Raw genomic sequence first — 16,144 nt, 5'->3', positions numbered from 1 at the left:
TAACTTTGAATTTTTTTTTTTTAAGAGACAGGATGGGGAGGGGCAGTTGGGGAGAGGAAAAGAGAGAGAGAGAGAATGAGAGAGAATATCTTAAGGAGGCTCCATGCCCAATGAAAAGCCCAATGTGGGGCTTGATCTCATAACTCTGAGATGATGACCTGAGCTGAAATCAAGAGTTGGGCACTTAACCAGCAGAGCTGCCCAAAGTGCCCTGATATTAACTTTGATCCGTTGATTAAGGTAATAGCTACTAGACCTCTCCATTATATTCTTTTTCTCTTTGTAATTAAGTTTTTCTTTTCTTTCCTTTCCTTTTCTTTTCTTTCTTTTTTTTTTTTTTGTGGGTACTTTGAGGCTTTCTTATCAAACTTTCTGTTTATTATGAACCAATGGATTCATGTCTTATGCAATGTGTTATAATTTGTTATAACATTTGTCATTTCTTTTGGTGCTCAAAGTTTCCCAGGTTTGGCCAATAGGAGCTGCTTCAAGATGGTTTTTATGTTCTTTTAACACGCACCCATCATTTTTTGAGTATTACCGTACTTCTTTATGGGCCAAGAGTATGTTCCTTGTTCATGTTGTATTTCCCTGTTCCAGCCCTGGAATTAGCCAGTTTTCCAGTTGGTTTTGTGTTCAGATTTAGGGAATATAAGTTCACATCTATTTCTGTCTGTCTACATAAATTGATACCATGACTTCACACCCGTAACTCCCAATTCCAGTCCAATGCCACAGGGCTTATTGTAGTTTTTTCCTTTCCCATATTTATAGTTATCTTCTACAGAAACGAGGCTTTGATTGTCATCAGTATGTTTGAGTGATCACTCACTCTGGATGGAATCAGTCTCTGACCTCTCCCTGCACAGATTCTGGCATTGCCCACACTACCTTCTTACTTCTGGACTGAATTACTTGGAAAGAGAAAGCTTCTTATGTTCCAATTACCTTATAAATACAGAGTAGTATGTAAAGCACTTCTTTGGAGATAGTATTTGAAGAGTTATCTCCCTAGAAGTATGGTTTAGGGTAAGAGGATTAGAGGGAAGAGAGAAGACACACTTGAGGAAAACAGAGTTGGTTTTACTGAAGGTGAACATATAGTCTTTTGCCTAAAGTAGGCCAGTTAAAAAAAAATCAAGATATAATTTACAAATCATAAAATTCACCAGTGGTTTTTAGTATATTCAGAGTTGTGCAACCATCACCGCTATCTAATTCCAGAACATTTTCATTACTTGCAAAAGAAACGCTATTCACATTGCCAGTCACTCCCCCCGCCCCCCCCCCGCCCCTGGCAAACACTAATCTTTCTGTTTGTGTGGATGTGCCTATTTTGAAAATTTTATGTAGATGGAATCACATAATATATATACAGCCTTTTGAGTCTGGAAATGTGCTTAGCATAATATTTTCAAGGTTTATATTGTAGCATCTCTCTATACTTGGTCTTTATGGCTGAATAATATTTCATTGAATGGATAAACCACATTTTGTTTATGCATTCCTTGACAGACATTTGGGTTCAATCATTTTGGCTATTAGGAGTAGTGCTGCTATTAGTGTTTGTGTATAAGTTTTTGCATGAATATAAGTTTCAGTTCTCTTGGGTATGTGTCTAGGAGTGGATTTGCTGGGTCTTAAGGTAATTCTTTAACTTTTTGAAGAACTGCCAAACTGTTTTCCATAGTGACTGTACCATTTCACATTCCTACCAGCAATGTGTGAGGGTTTTAATTTCTCTATATCCTCACAAACACAATATATTTTTTTTTGATTCTAGCTGTCTTAGTTGGTATGAAGTGGTCTCATGTGGTTTTGACTTGAACTTCCCTAAAGACTAGTGATGTCGAGTATCTTTTCATGTGCTTATTGGGTGTTCATATATCTTCTTTGGAGAAATGTCTATTCAGATCCTTTGCCATTTTATGTATGTATTTATTTAAAGGTTTATTTATTTAAAGACTTGTTTATTTGAGAGAGAGAGAGCATCCACACATGCTGGGGTGGGGAGGAGCAGAAGGAGAGGGAGACAGAGAGCCTTAAGCCGACTCTGCACTGAGCATGGATCCCAGTGCTGGGCTCGATCTCACTACCCTGAGATCACAGCCTGAGCTGAAACCAAGAGTTGGATGCTTAACTGACTCTGCCACTACATATGTGTATATATATACAGTGTTATATTAGTTTTGGTTGTATAATATAGTGATTTAACAATTCTGTATATTATTCAGTATTCATGTATTTTCATTATATTTTTATTTTTTAAGTAAGCTCTATGCCGGTTGTCTTGAACTCAAGATCCCGAGGTGAAGAGTCACATGCTCCGCCTACCAAGCCAGCAGACTCCCCGCCCCCGCCCCCCACCCCAATCTGAATGTCTTTCATTTCTTTTCTCTTTCTTGCCTAAGTGCCCTGGTTAGAACCTTTAGTAAAATGTTGAATAGAAGTGGAGAGAGCAGACATTCTTAGTCTTGTTCCTGATCTCACAGGCAAAGTGTTCAGCATTTCACCTTTAAGTATGTTACTTGTGGGATTTTTATGGATGGCCCTTTATCACTTTAAGGAAGCTCTCTTCTATTTCTATTTATTGAGTGTTTTTAATCACAAAAGTGTGTTAGGTTTTGTCAAATGCTTTTTCTGCATCTATTGAGAGGATCATATGGTTTAACTCTTGTATTCTGTTAATATGGTGTAATATGTTGATAGTTTTTTTGTTTGTTGGTATGTTGAACTGGCCTTGCTCTTCTGGGATAAATCCCACTTGGTCATGGTGTATAATCCTTTTATATGTTGCTTGATTTGACTTGCTAGTATTTTGTTGAAGATTTTGGTGTTTATATTTATAAGGAATAATGGTCTATAGTTTTGTGGGGTTTTTTTTTCCTTGTGATATCTTTGTCTGATTTGATAGGAACAGTACTGGCCTCAGAGGATGAGTTGGGAAGTCTTCCCACCTATTTTTTGGAAGGTCTTGCGAAGGGTTGGTGTTAATTCTTCTTTCAGCATTTGGTGGAATTCACCAGTGATGCTGTCTTGGTCCTGGGCTTTTCTTTGTGGGAAGTTTTTTGATTATTGAGTCAACCTCTTTACTTGGTGTATTCAGTCTTGCTATTTGTTTCTTGAGTCCATTTTTAAACCAAGCCACTTTAGAGAGCCAAGGAGGACCTACTGGATGAGGGTTGGAATAGTAGGTGTAAATCAGTATTATTCTGGCATACTAGGATTTATGGCTACTCTTGTTTTTGTTGACTGCAGAATACTACCCCATCCTCTGTTTTCAAATCTAAGTTTGACTTACTGTCCTTTTATATAGTTCAGTGATGATCTTAAAACTTGAATTATGATGAAATCTGTGGATGCTTTCTGTAGAAAAATGTGCATATACATAATATTCTGTGTGTATACATAGATAATTAAGGTATTCCTGAACTCCATCTGTGGATTCTTATATAATAACCCTTCTTTCAGAAATAACATGTAGCTAAGGGAAGTTCGGTGATGGTATTTGCATGTTTTCTTAAAGTCTTTATGATAGTAATTAGTGTTTTTGAAAATTTATAATCTCTTCTGTATTACTGGTGAAACCTTGTTTAAATCTCATGACTACACAAATTTTTCTGGTACTAAGAGGATTTAGGGAAACACTTCCTGTCATAAAAATAACAGGATGTGTAAAAACTTGCCTTATGACAGCAGAACTCCCAGTATTATGTTTTTAAAAAATGATAATTTTGGGTAGTTCTCTTGTAAAGAACTTCCCAGTGTGGAAGGAATACCATGTCTTGGGCCAGGCAAGAAAGAATTCTTTTGATACTAACTGATTTTAGGTTGGTGCAATAAGACTTGGCAAAGTAGTTGAGCATTAACTGTAATAATTTGTTAGAGAACATGTATGATTTATTTTGAAGGAATAATTTTCAGTCTTAAAATCGATGTCTACTGGGATCAAGCAGTAGAACAAAAGAAGGGAAGCAAGTTAGAGTACATATTAAAAGACATAGGAGTGTTATGTACTTCCAAGAAGAACTGTGGTTTTTCTCATTTTTTTTTTCTGAATGATGCCACATATTTGATATGTTTTCATTTTCCATATTTGATAGAGATACAGAGAAATACAGCATAATGATAAATTGGCACCAACATGTAACAGACTGTTGAAGATTAATAAGTATCGGTAGACGAATTATGGTGAACTGGGGAGCATATCCCTTTTCTATTCAAAAAGAGGGTGGAGGGGCAGGGACTACCTAGCTGCAGCCAATTTGTTTCTAAATAACATTGCTGGATTTATCTTTAGGTATTTCAAGAGAAGCTGGTTGGATTTGTAGGTTAAATCTTCCATTTAAAAAATTTCTTTTAAAATGTGGTGTAGCTGATGAAAAAAAAAACTAAATGTAGAGACATATCATGTACATGGATTAGAAAACTCAACAAAGCAAAGGTAACATTTCTTCCATAGTTGATCTATAAGTTTCATGCAATTTGCTTCAAAATTCCAGCAAAATCTTTTATAGATATAGACAACATTTAAAAACATTTATTTGGAAAGGCAAAAAAACTAAAATATCTAAAAACAATTTTGAAAAAGGAATAAAGTGGGAGCAATCACTCTGCCGGTGCTCAAGATTTAAAACTTCTGTAGTCGGGGCGCCTGGGTGGCACAGTGGTTAAGCGTCTGCCTTTGGCTCAGGGCAGGATCCCTGCGTTATGAGATCGAGCCCCACATCAGGCTTCTCCACTATGAGCCTGCTTCTTCCTCTCCCACTCCCCCTGCTTGTGTTCCCTCTCTTGCTGGCTGTCTCTATCTCTGTTGAATAAATAAATAAAATCTTAAAAAAAAAAAAAACTACTGTAGTCAAGACTGTGTGTATTAGCACAACAGTAGACACACAGATCAGCAGAAGAAGACAGGAACCCAGAAATGGTCCTGCACAAGTATGACCAACTTATTTTTGATAGAGATGCCAATATAATCCAATGGAAGGATAATCTCAGTAATGGTGATGGAGCAATTGGATATCAGACAAAAAAAATCAACCTTGACTTAAGCTTTATACTTGTACAGAAATTAACTCAAAATAGATGAACATAAATATAAACTATAGGACAGTAAAACTTTAGAGATAAATACATAGGAGCAAATCTTTGGGATCTAGGGCTTGGAGAAGTTACTGATGGGACACGAAAAGTACGATCCATTAAAAAATTGATAAAATGGATTTTATCAAGATTAAACCCTCTTTTTTTTTTTTTTTTTTAAGATTTTAAAATTTACTTAGAGTATGAGCACAAGCCAGGGGAGGAGCAGAAGGAGAGGGATAAGCAGACTCTGCATTGAGTGCAGAGCCAGACTTGGGGCTCGATCCCAGGACCCCAAGATCATGACCTGAGCTGAAACCAAGAGTTGGCCTCCCAACTGACTATGCCACCTGGGTGCCCCAAGATTAAGACCTTCTCTGAGAAAGACTCAGTTAAGGTAAAAGGCCAAGTTACACACTGGGAGAAAATCCTTGCAAACCACATATCTGACAAGGATCTCAATCTAGCATATATAAAGAACTCCTAAACTCAACGTTAGAAAACAGAAGATATGAAGAGTCATTTCACCAAAGAGAGTATACAGATGGCTGACAAATACGTGAAAAGATGTTAGCCATCACTAGGTATCAGAGAAATGCAGGTTAGGACCTTGATGAGACGTCCTCACCACACATGTGTTAGAATAGCTAAAATAAAAAATAGTGACAACTCAAATGCTACTGAGGATATGGAAAAACTGATCTCTCATGTATTGGTATTGAGAATATAAAAATGGTACAGCCATTATGGAAAACAGTCTGGCAATTTCTTAAAATACTAAACATACATTTACCATGTAATTCAGCATTTGTATGCATGGCCATTTATACCAGAGAAGTGAAGACTTATTTTGTCACAAAAACCTGTGCATGATTATTCATAGCAACTATATTTGTAATAGCAAAAAAACTTGAAAAAACCAAAAGGTCCTGTAGTTGATGATTAAATCAGCTGTGAACATTATTCAACAATAGAAAAGAAGTATCTATTCTATGGATACTCAGAACAACTTGGATGGATTTCAAGGGCATTAAGCTGAGTGAAAAAAGCCAATCTCAAAAGCTCACATACTGTATAATTCCACTTATATAATATTCTTTAAGAGACAAAATTGTGGAGATCACATTAATGGTTGCCAAGGTTTAAGGAAATTAGAGGTGGGGGGGCAAGTGTATATTACTATATTACATTTACTATCAAGGAGTGATGTAAACATTGTTTTTGGTAATAGTATATTTCTTTATAGTGATAGTGGAATTAGTTACAGAAATCCACACTTGTAGTAAAATGACATATAACATTGCACCAAGGTTAGTTTCCTGATTTTAAGATTGTACTGTAGTAATGTTAGATGTAAGCATTGGGGGAAGGTGGGGATGGGTACACAGGACCTCTCACTATTATCATTGTAACTTCCTGTGACTATTTCATAATACATTTTTTTAAAGAATAAGGAAAATATAGTCTGGGCCAAACAAAAGTCTCAGGGGCAAGATTTAAGCCTCTGGCCTATGTTAGTGCCCTCTGGTGAAGTTTCTCAAGCGTCATATTTAGAGCTTAGAATTTTAATTGGTCCATCAAGAGTTTTTTTGTTTTGTTCTTTGTTTATTTTTTGGGGGGTGAAGGGACAGAGGGTCAGGGAGAGAATCTTACTTAAGCAGATTCCGTGCTGAGCGCAGAGCCCGAGTGAGGGCTCAATCTCACGACCCTGAGGTCATGACCTGAGCCTAAATCAAGAGTTGCTCAACTGACTGAGCCACCCACACGTCCCTGATCCATTAACTTCCTAGAGAAGAATGAGTTATCTAGAGTGTAGACCCTTCTGTCATGTTTCAGAAAAGGGAAACAAAGATGGCACTTCCCCTTTACTTGGAAAAGAAGGAAAATGAACTTTAACAGGTCAGTAGTAATTATTATTATTATTATTATTATTTTGCCTTTTTAAAAAGTTGATTTGATAGCTTGTATTGGTTCTATATATATTGTTTAAACTTCCCTTGTTCTCTGTGTAAAAATACTTGTCAGCACACAGTATTCAGCAGCCTATTAAAAGTATAAGTAATACATTATGATCAGGTGGACTTTATTCTCAGAAATGCAAGGACGATTCAGTATCATTTGATACAATTTGTCATATATGGTTTTTTCATGCCGTTTGTTTCCTGCCTTTGTTTTAAGAGGATTGTGCTTTCTTGCTTAGTTGATATCAGGCTTGGCTATGTGACTTCCCTTTGGCAGTGGAATCCGAGTCGATGTGGTATGTGCCAATTCTGAACAGCTTAACCCTTCATTTATGCCGTTTTTGCTTTGGCATTTGCTTAAGTGAAACTACATTCAAAAAACATTGAAACTGAAATCTTTACCACAAAGAAAATAAAGTCACTTGATTAGTTGAAGTTTATGGCATTTAAAGACAACACTGAATGGAAATGGAGATGGAAAGATCGGTTGGAGAAGGAAGGGAAGAATGAAGGGGGGGTAAACAGAAGGGGGAATGAACCATGAGAGACTGTGGACTCTGGGAAACAAACTGAGGGCTTCAGAGGGGAAGGGGGTAGGAGATTGGGATAGGCTGGTGATGGGTATTAAGGAGGGCACATATTGCATGGTGCACTGGGTGTTATATGCAAATGAATCATGGAACATTGCATCAAAAACTGGGGATGTACTGTATGGCAACTAATATAACAAAAATTATATATAAAAAAAAAAGAAATGGAGATGTTAGATCCAAAGATGAAGGCTAGAAAACACTTAATTGTCTGGTGGAACACAGAGTAAATGTGTTACAGGTGCGCACCTGGAGGCTGCAGCAATCCATTCCCTTGATAGCAGATCCAAGCTCACTGAGTTAAGGGAAGAGGCAATTCTTGTTCCAGTTTTAGAATTTAGCTATTTCAGGTACTGTAGGCATAATGTGTGAGATGTGTTTGTCTTGCTGACCTTCACTTATCTGAGGTTGTACAGATAATACTTTAGAATTCTTATCGAGTGGTGTTTTGGGATTGTTAAGCCCTTTTTTTCTAGCCCCAAAATACCGTGAATAAACATAATGGACTTTGGCCTGTATGGAATTGACCTTCTTTCTGTGTAGCTCTATCCACTTTAGAAGGCATATTTTTTTCCGGGGCGCCTGGGTGGCGCAGTCGTTAAGCGTCTGCCTTCGGCTCAGGGTGTGATCCCAGCGTTCTGGGATCGAGCCCCACATCAGGCTCCTCCGCTGGAAGCCTGCTTCTTCCTCTCCCACTCCCCCTGCTTGTGTTCCCTCTCTCGCTGGCTGTCTCTGTCAAATAAATAAATAAAATCTTTAAAAAAAAAAAAAAAGAAGGCATACTTTTTTCCATTTCTAGGTGCTGAGTGGACATGTGGCACAACCTATATAGGTGGCACCTGTAGAGAACACACCTGGTGATTACTCAGTGGCTCTGCTCTCTTCCTACACAGATACTTGATTATTAACAATAACAACCAAAAACCCTAGTTTTTTTTTAAAAGATTTTATTTTATTTATTTCACAGAGAGAGATACAGCTAGTGAGAGAGGGAACACAAGCAGGGGTAGTGGGAGAGGAAGAAGCAGGCTCCCAGTGGAGCAGAGAGCCCGATGCGGGGCTCGATCCAAGGACCCTGGGATCATGACCTGAGCCGAAAACAGACGCTTAACGACTGAGCCACCCAGGTGCCCCACAAAACCCTAGAGTTATAGAGGAATGGTAGAAGCATTTCTATTAAAGACAAGATGATAATTTGCCTATTATTACCAGTGCTATTTAATTTCATAATAGAAGTGCCAGCAAATGCAGTTACACAAGTTATAAAGGCTGGAAAGGAGGAGGTAAATTTAACACTGTAGGCAGATGATTGGATTGTACATTAACTAAGAACCTAACACAAACAATAGGATTCAATAAAGTAGTGGGAGTGAAAAATAAATAGAAATAAATAAAGTGTATGTTAAACATATGTGCATATTGTAACACACACACAGGCACACATATATTTGTTAAATAAGGAGGAACTTAAAAAGTGTATTTCCAAAATAGATTACATGCTCTGTCTCTGGAGAGTGGATATAAAACCTGCCTTACTTACCTACATTTCCATTATGAATTTCATTTCTAAGAATTTTAAGAGGGCATACTAATAATAGAAAGGCACAGTGGGAAATATATTTTAATGGCTTATCCAACTCTTCATTTGATATGTCTTATAACACAGACTGTTAACACCAAGAAAGTCATCACCCAGGAAGAATTTATAATGAATTTAGACTAAATTGAGGTGTTTTCAGTTAGATTACAGCAATGCACTGTATTGGTTCTCCATTTTTATAGCATAGATTTTTTAGCGTTCTGTTAATTGTTTAAAATTTTCTTTAAAACGATCTTTTAATTCAGAACGTAAACGTCTACTCTTCAAAGGAGAAATATTTTTTTGCAAATGCAATTGTTTTGAAAGATGGTTAACATTTTTCTGTTTTAAACTCTTTGCTCTTTGAGCACAAGTAGTGGGGCGTTTCTTTAGTAGAGCTGTGTAGGTGGTTAGAAGTTAGGAACCATTTACTTGAAGAGCTGTTTACAGGCTGTTTGGTTTAGGGACTGGGTGAGAGGGTGTGGGTGCATGTTAGTGTTTTGGAAGCTTCCTAGGTGATTCTTTGATTTATTTATTAATGTCTGTTGTGTTTGCGATTACATACTATTTATATATTAAGACACACACAGGTAATAATTGTTCTTTCATTACTAGCTCAATAGGAAGGAAAAAAAATGTGCCTCCTCCCATCCTTTGATGTCTAAGTTTATCAACCAAACTTTAAAATTAGGAAATTAGGAGGGAGTTTGTTTCCTTTTTAAGGTATGGTGGGGAAAGAGGACTGTATTAGTTTTACAGCTAAGCATGCAAGAATCTATATCTGCATGCTCTCACCTTTATCTTCTAATGTAATTTAAATTCAACTCCTAAAGACCCTGACTGAAGGAAAATCCTATCAGTGCCTGTCTCTGAGTTCTGAATTTTCCAGTCCCTGGGCTTGGAATGTGGAGGAGATGAAAGAAAACAGACTTGAGAATATGCAAACATGAACTCAGACCTTCCCCAGAAAACGTCACTCAGAACTCCCCAGCTCCTAAATTTCACTTTAAAATGTGCTTGATGCATTATCTGAGTTTGGGTCATTTTAAGGGAGTGCAGATATTGAAGTCGTTATTATATGCAGGTAAAGAAGAGATTAAAATGCCTGCTTGGAAGGAAACTCTGATCCTTTATCTCACTGGGTGATTTTATGTTTAATGTGCTTCTTAGAAGAGTGTGGTACAAATTAAAGATTAAAGGTGTATTTTTGAGAGTAGCCCTTACGTGTTCTTAAACAGGAAGAAATTTAAGTCATAACTGTCTAAGGAAGATTGTAGATTGTTCTTGAAATAGCATGTGATCTTACATTGATGTTTCTTCCTTCTTTATATTCCTCAAAGTTTATTCTGTCAAAATTTATAGTTAGCCTATTGATGTTCAGTCTATTGTTAATGTTCTCTAGGTCTTACCAATACATTTCTTTTTTTTTTTTTTTAAGATTTTATTTATTTATTTGACAGGGATAGAGACAGCCAGCGAGAGAGGGAACACAAGCAGGGGGAGTGGGAGAGGAAGAAGCAGGCTCACAGCAGAGGAGCCTGATGTGGGGCTCGATCCCATAACGCCGGGATCACGCCCTGAGCCGAAGGCAGACGCTTAACTGCTGTGCCACCCAGGTGCCCCTACCAATACATTTCTTCCCTGTTTGAAGAAACTCTGGATGGAGTCAGAAACCAATAATGTCTTGTTGGAGGATGCATGTGGTGATAGAAATTCGGTGTATGGGGGGTGGCCTATTGCAGGGAGGAGAGGAACTGTTGACCATATAGCTTTTAATACTACCCCAAAATTAAACCATCTGAATATATTACTTATATAACATATAACATTTTAAATAATACGTGCTCATTGTAGAGTGAGTTGAAAATAGAAGAAAGCACAAAGAAGAAAAATTATCACCAGCAGTATCCACCCCCTAGAGATATCTGTTACTGTTTTGTTATAGATTATCTCAGTCCAAAAGAAAAAAGCGTATTTTTATATATAAACTTGTACATTTTGACAAAACAATTATATTTTATAATCTGCCTTTTAAAATTTAACAATATGTTATAGTTTTCCAGATCCTTAAATACTTGCTTTCCGTGTTTTTAATTGCTGCATGGAGTTCTATTGTATTGAAATACTTTATTTAACCAGTTCACTCTTGTTGAAAATATATATTGTCTTAACTTTCTTTCACATAATTCATTGTAAGTAAATCTGTGCACATCCATAATTATTTCTAGGTGTAGAATTGCTGAGTCAAAGACAGTTATTTTTAAGGCATCGTTAAATTGCCTCCTGGAAGAGTTGTGCTCATTTGCACTCATTATAGTGTAGGGGTCTCCCTAACCATAGGCACGTAAGACTGCCCAGATAACCGGCAGATACCTGTTAATTCATTGCAGTAGAGTAGATAAAACCTGAAGATGGAGCAACTTCTGGGTAGAAGTTGTTGTGGGTAGAAGACTATCTGGGGTATAGAAACTAATTTTATCTTATACCCAATATGTGATTGGCATCAGGCTGTAGTAGGTATTAACATAATTAAGTTTGGGATTTTTGGATATTGCGTTGCTGGCATTGGCCATGATGGATGGACTTTTTGCTGTACTAGATTGAAATCTTTTCTGCTAATAGGCTGAATTGCATTTCTACTGGCTAGCCTAGGATTCTGTTGGAGGGATGTGTAAAACTGAACAGTTGCTAGTTTGAAATAGACTTAGAAATGGATGTCCAGCTGAATTTATTAAAAGATGAGAGATGGCTGCTGGCTCCTGGCTGGCTCAGTCAGTAGCGCATGCGACTCTTTTTTTTTTTTTTTTTTTTAAGATTTTATTTATTTATATGAGAGAGGGACAGAGACACAGAGCCTGAGCAGAGGGGAGGAGGCAGAGGGAGAGGGAGAAGCAGACTCCCCGTTGAGGAGGGAGCCTGACTCTGGGCTGGAGCCTGACTCTGGGCTTGAGCCTAGGACCTTGAGATCATGACCTGAGCCGAAGGCAGACACTTGACTGACTGAGCCACCCAGGCGCCCCAAGCATGCAACTCTTGATCTTGGGGTTGTGAGTTTGAGCACAACATTGGACGTAGAGATTACTTAAAAATCTTAAAAAAAAAAAAAAAAAGATGAGAAATGGCCAAGTAGCCTACACCCGTGGAATCCAGAGAAAATATTGCATAGTATTTAATTGCCTTTTGAAATGTTTACTGAGCATCTTATTTCAACATGAAGAGGTACTTTGCTTGCACACTGGTAATTTTGTGAATTTCACTTTTGGATCTTGGGGGAGAGTGGAGAGAAGAGGCTAGGCAAATAATTGGCAAGAAAAACAAACGGTTACAAGGCTATTAACAATGCAGCCTTGTTTACCCACTCTTTGCCTATCTGGATTTCTGAAACTGGATTCTTTAGCTCTGTGAACTAGTTAGCACAAGAGCACTCCTTTCGTTTTTAGGGTGCTTGGAATTGTAAGCATTGCTGGAGAGAACACAATCATACATGTCTTAGTTGGATGAGTGCATCCTGCCGCTGTTAGGTTTGGTGTTGTAAAGGGATTAATAGTGAGAAGTGAGATGGGAATGGTTTATCTTTGGAAGCCTCTGGAATTGCCTCTTAAAGTCTGTTTGTGTTAACGGACATTTCATAGTGGGGAGGTTACAGAAATCAAAAGGCTGTTAGTTTTGAACCCAGAAGTCTGCTAGTCACAGTGTTAACATTTTTTGTTTGTAAAGTCAAGGAGCAAAGATTGCTTCATTTAATAGGTGGGGCCTTAGTTATGAGCTAGATTAATTTTATTGTGTAGGCTCTTTCAAAGAGTACTACTTTTGAGTAGTATCTGTTTTGTAAAATTTAAGTGACACTGTTATTTCCCCTCATTTTTGGTTATGATCTCTTAGTAAATCTTACGTTTTTATCACAAGAATGAACCAGGCAATGGAATTTGAGGATACTTTTCTTCTAATTTCAACATTTTTGAAAGAGTCATTTTTGGGGGAAATTGGAAAACTAAGGGCAGAATTTAAAATACCATCCTTGTTACTGTGAGGGAGCTGAGGAAATGTTTTAAGAAGTCCTTTATCTGAGAGGAACCTGGGTGGCTGAGTTGCTTGATTTCTGCTAAGGTCATGATCTCAGGGTCCTGGGATTGAGCCCCGCGTAGAGCTCTGTGCTCAATGTGGAGTCTGCTTGCCCCCTCCCTCTGTTCTTCCCCCTGCCCCCACGCTCTTGCTTGCTCGCTCGCTCTCTCTTAAATAAAATCTTAAAAAAAAAAAAAAAAGCCTAGGTCAGTTTTTGCTTGTGTGTCATAAGTTTGCTGTAGATGTTGGGGCAGATAATCCTCCCCCAATTTTCATTCTCACTTTTTTTTTTCTCTTGTGAAAATATTTCCTTGTGGTTATCACTGAAGCATGATGAAAATTAACTTTTATTAAAATGAAAATGTTAGTTCTGTCATCTGCTGCACATCTGATTTTTGCTTTTGTTTTCAGCACTGGCTAGATGGTACTAAGAGCATCAAAAAGCAAGTAAAAAGTAAGTGTTGAAAAAATTGTGACTAAAAAGTGAATTTAATTATATGTAATTATATATTAGAAGCTCTGATTTCAGACTTAATAAAGAAATCATATTTCAGATGAATTTCTTAGCATCTCTACTTTCTAAAGATAATTTCAATTTGATACACTGACCCACCCCCTAAGTTAATATAGGGTTAATAGTAATCCCAAGTCAAGTGCTTTACAGTTTATTTCCCGGAGAAAGACTTGCAGTTTGCAAAGGAGATTGAGTTCTCATGAGATGCTTAACTTTTAGTAATTATATATGTTGAAATTTTCCTGTTTGGCATCTGCCCTACTCTATAAAATGTTTTGAGACTTTAAAGAAGTAACTTTTAAAATTTAAGAGTAATGAAGTGAAACAATTCACATAAATTGTTATTATTATTTCTAGCAATAGTTAGGGGAAGATACCAATGTCTGGTTTGTAATCCAGTTTGTCCTTTGTCGTAAGAGGTTTCAGAGCATCTCAACTTTTGTCTTTACAACATAATGGGACCACTGAGAATTTAGAAGTTAGTGAAGTAGGTGAAATGAATTGGAAAGTGTGGGGGGAATTTGCCATGAGCAGTTAATAACCTAGGCATTACTCAGTACTCACAAGAAATACAGCTTGCCAGATTTTTAGGCTGTTAGATTGCACAGTCAAGATTTTTATTTGATGCGTTTTGCCCAGAACTGTGGGAATTAATTTAGAGCTATCTATTCTTGGAGATTGTGATAGTAGTATATGATAGTTGGTACATTTAAAAAATCTACTTCTTGATCTTTTGTGTTAGGTGTAAGCCGTACGGTATTTTGGTGTGTGCCACAATAATCTGTTATCTTCTGTCCCCACTTCAGTAGACTTTTTGACAAATTTATTGACTGAAAATTCTTACTCTTTGAATAGTTACATAAAAAGTTAAAGTATTTTTTTGTTTGTTTTTGTTTTTTAATGACAGTTGGTTCACCCTATTGTCTGCATCTTCGAGTTAAATTTTATTCCTCAGAACCAAATAATCTTCGTGAAGAGCTAACACGGTAAGACCACAAGTTGTACAGGGTGAAGTTTTGGTCAGCTAACTAAAGGTGTTGGAAGATTGCCTTTATAATTCTTTCCAGCTTGTAGACTGCTAATGAAATGGATCTCTTGCCTTTGGTTAAGAGCTCAGACAATAGAATTTCATTTTGGGACAGTGTTTTAAAGAGTAGGATTTTTTTTTTCCTTTATCAATTTTCAAAATAAAGAGTTGGTTCCCTAGCATCCTCTAAAGGTAACTAGTGAGTTCTTTTTTTTTAAGTATCATTATCAGCTCATGGATTTTAAACAGGACTGCTGTGTTTGACTATATTGCCATATTGTATTTATTGGTGTTATGTTTGTTGATGTTCAAAATGATCTATCTTTGGCCACAGGGAGTTTATTCAAATTGACTCCTGACTTTACCTATTGAAATGTCGTTGACTGATGAAAAATATTAGATCCTGATGTGGTTTGAATAGTTTTAAACAAACTTTAAGTAGGTTATATACAATTATTTTTATTTTGTCCTACCTCCTTCATATTTATTCACTGACTGTGTGTGGTAAATCCATGATTCATACACACATACTGCTTATTAAGTAAAAACTGAGTTGCTGAGTCCCTTTAGAAGGGTTTCCTCTTGAATACTCTGCCAGTGAGATTGTAGCTCATCTCCATATTTACGTACATGCCCTGTTCCTTTCACATATGAAGTAACTTGTATTGTTGTGAGCGTAATGTTAAATGAGATCACAGAGCTCATTTTCAATAATTTGCTTAAAACCTTTAATCTTAAGGTGGTTGTACTGTACTCTGTGGCTTTGTGGACATGCTACCATCCTCCTGATGCTTATCACCCCATTTTTTTCCCATATTTTTTTCTTTTATAGATTCTGTTGCAGGTAAAATTCTGTAATTAAGAATGTTTCTTCTCAAATTAGAAGGGTAAGATTATTTTTCAAAGTAGATTGTTCTGTTTAGTTAAATGTGTGCCTTTTTTTTTTCTTAGGTATTTATTTGTTCTTCAGTTAAAACAGGATATTCTCAGTGGAAAGTGAGTATTAGTTGTTTAAGGTAAACCACATTTTAAGTAATTGAAAATAATTTTGAAAAATAAATTCATAGTTAATTACGAAAAAGAAATTATCAACGCAAAGTATGTATTATTTCCACTTATCTTAAAATGAAGCTTGTAAAGTTGACTTGTCTAACAAATTTGTGTTTTGGTCTCAGATTAGAGTGTCCCTTTGATACAGCAGTTCAGTTGGCAGCTTATAATCTACAAGGTAAGCAATTCTTACCTGTTAAGAATAAAGCATAGTTCTTGGGGTACCTGGGTGGCTCAGTCGGTTTGGTGTCTGCCTTCGGCTCAGGTCATGATCCTGGA

General features: G+C 36.9%; 1 protein-coding gene across 10 annotated transcripts in view; it reads left to right on the top strand.

Annotated features, from left to right (window-relative positions):
- The window catches only part of EPB41L5 (erythrocyte membrane protein band 4.1 like 5), a 156,415-nt gene that overhangs the window by 43,075 nt on the left and 97,196 nt on the right, over nucleotides 1-16,144 (top strand). For all 10 annotated transcript variants that reach the window (XM_057317191.1, XM_057317189.1, XM_057317188.1 and 7 more), the window contains 4 exons: nucleotides 13,686-13,728; nucleotides 14,696-14,774; nucleotides 15,767-15,811; nucleotides 15,991-16,043. In XM_057317191.1, the coding sequence (XP_057173174.1) occupies nucleotides 13,686-13,728; nucleotides 14,696-14,774; nucleotides 15,767-15,811; nucleotides 15,991-16,043 (220 nt within the window). The remainder of the gene's footprint in view (nucleotides 1-13,685; nucleotides 13,729-14,695; nucleotides 14,775-15,766; nucleotides 15,812-15,990; nucleotides 16,044-16,144) is intronic.

This window comes from Ursus arctos, unplaced genomic scaffold (genome assembly GCF_023065955.2).
Source record: "Ursus arctos isolate Adak ecotype North America unplaced genomic scaffold, UrsArc2.0 scaffold_1, whole genome shotgun sequence".
Classification (NCBI taxonomy): domain Eukaryota; kingdom Metazoa; phylum Chordata; class Mammalia; order Carnivora; family Ursidae; genus Ursus; species Ursus arctos.
The sequence above is the reverse complement of the archived record's forward strand: the minus strand, read 5'-3'. Positions and strand labels throughout refer to the sequence as shown.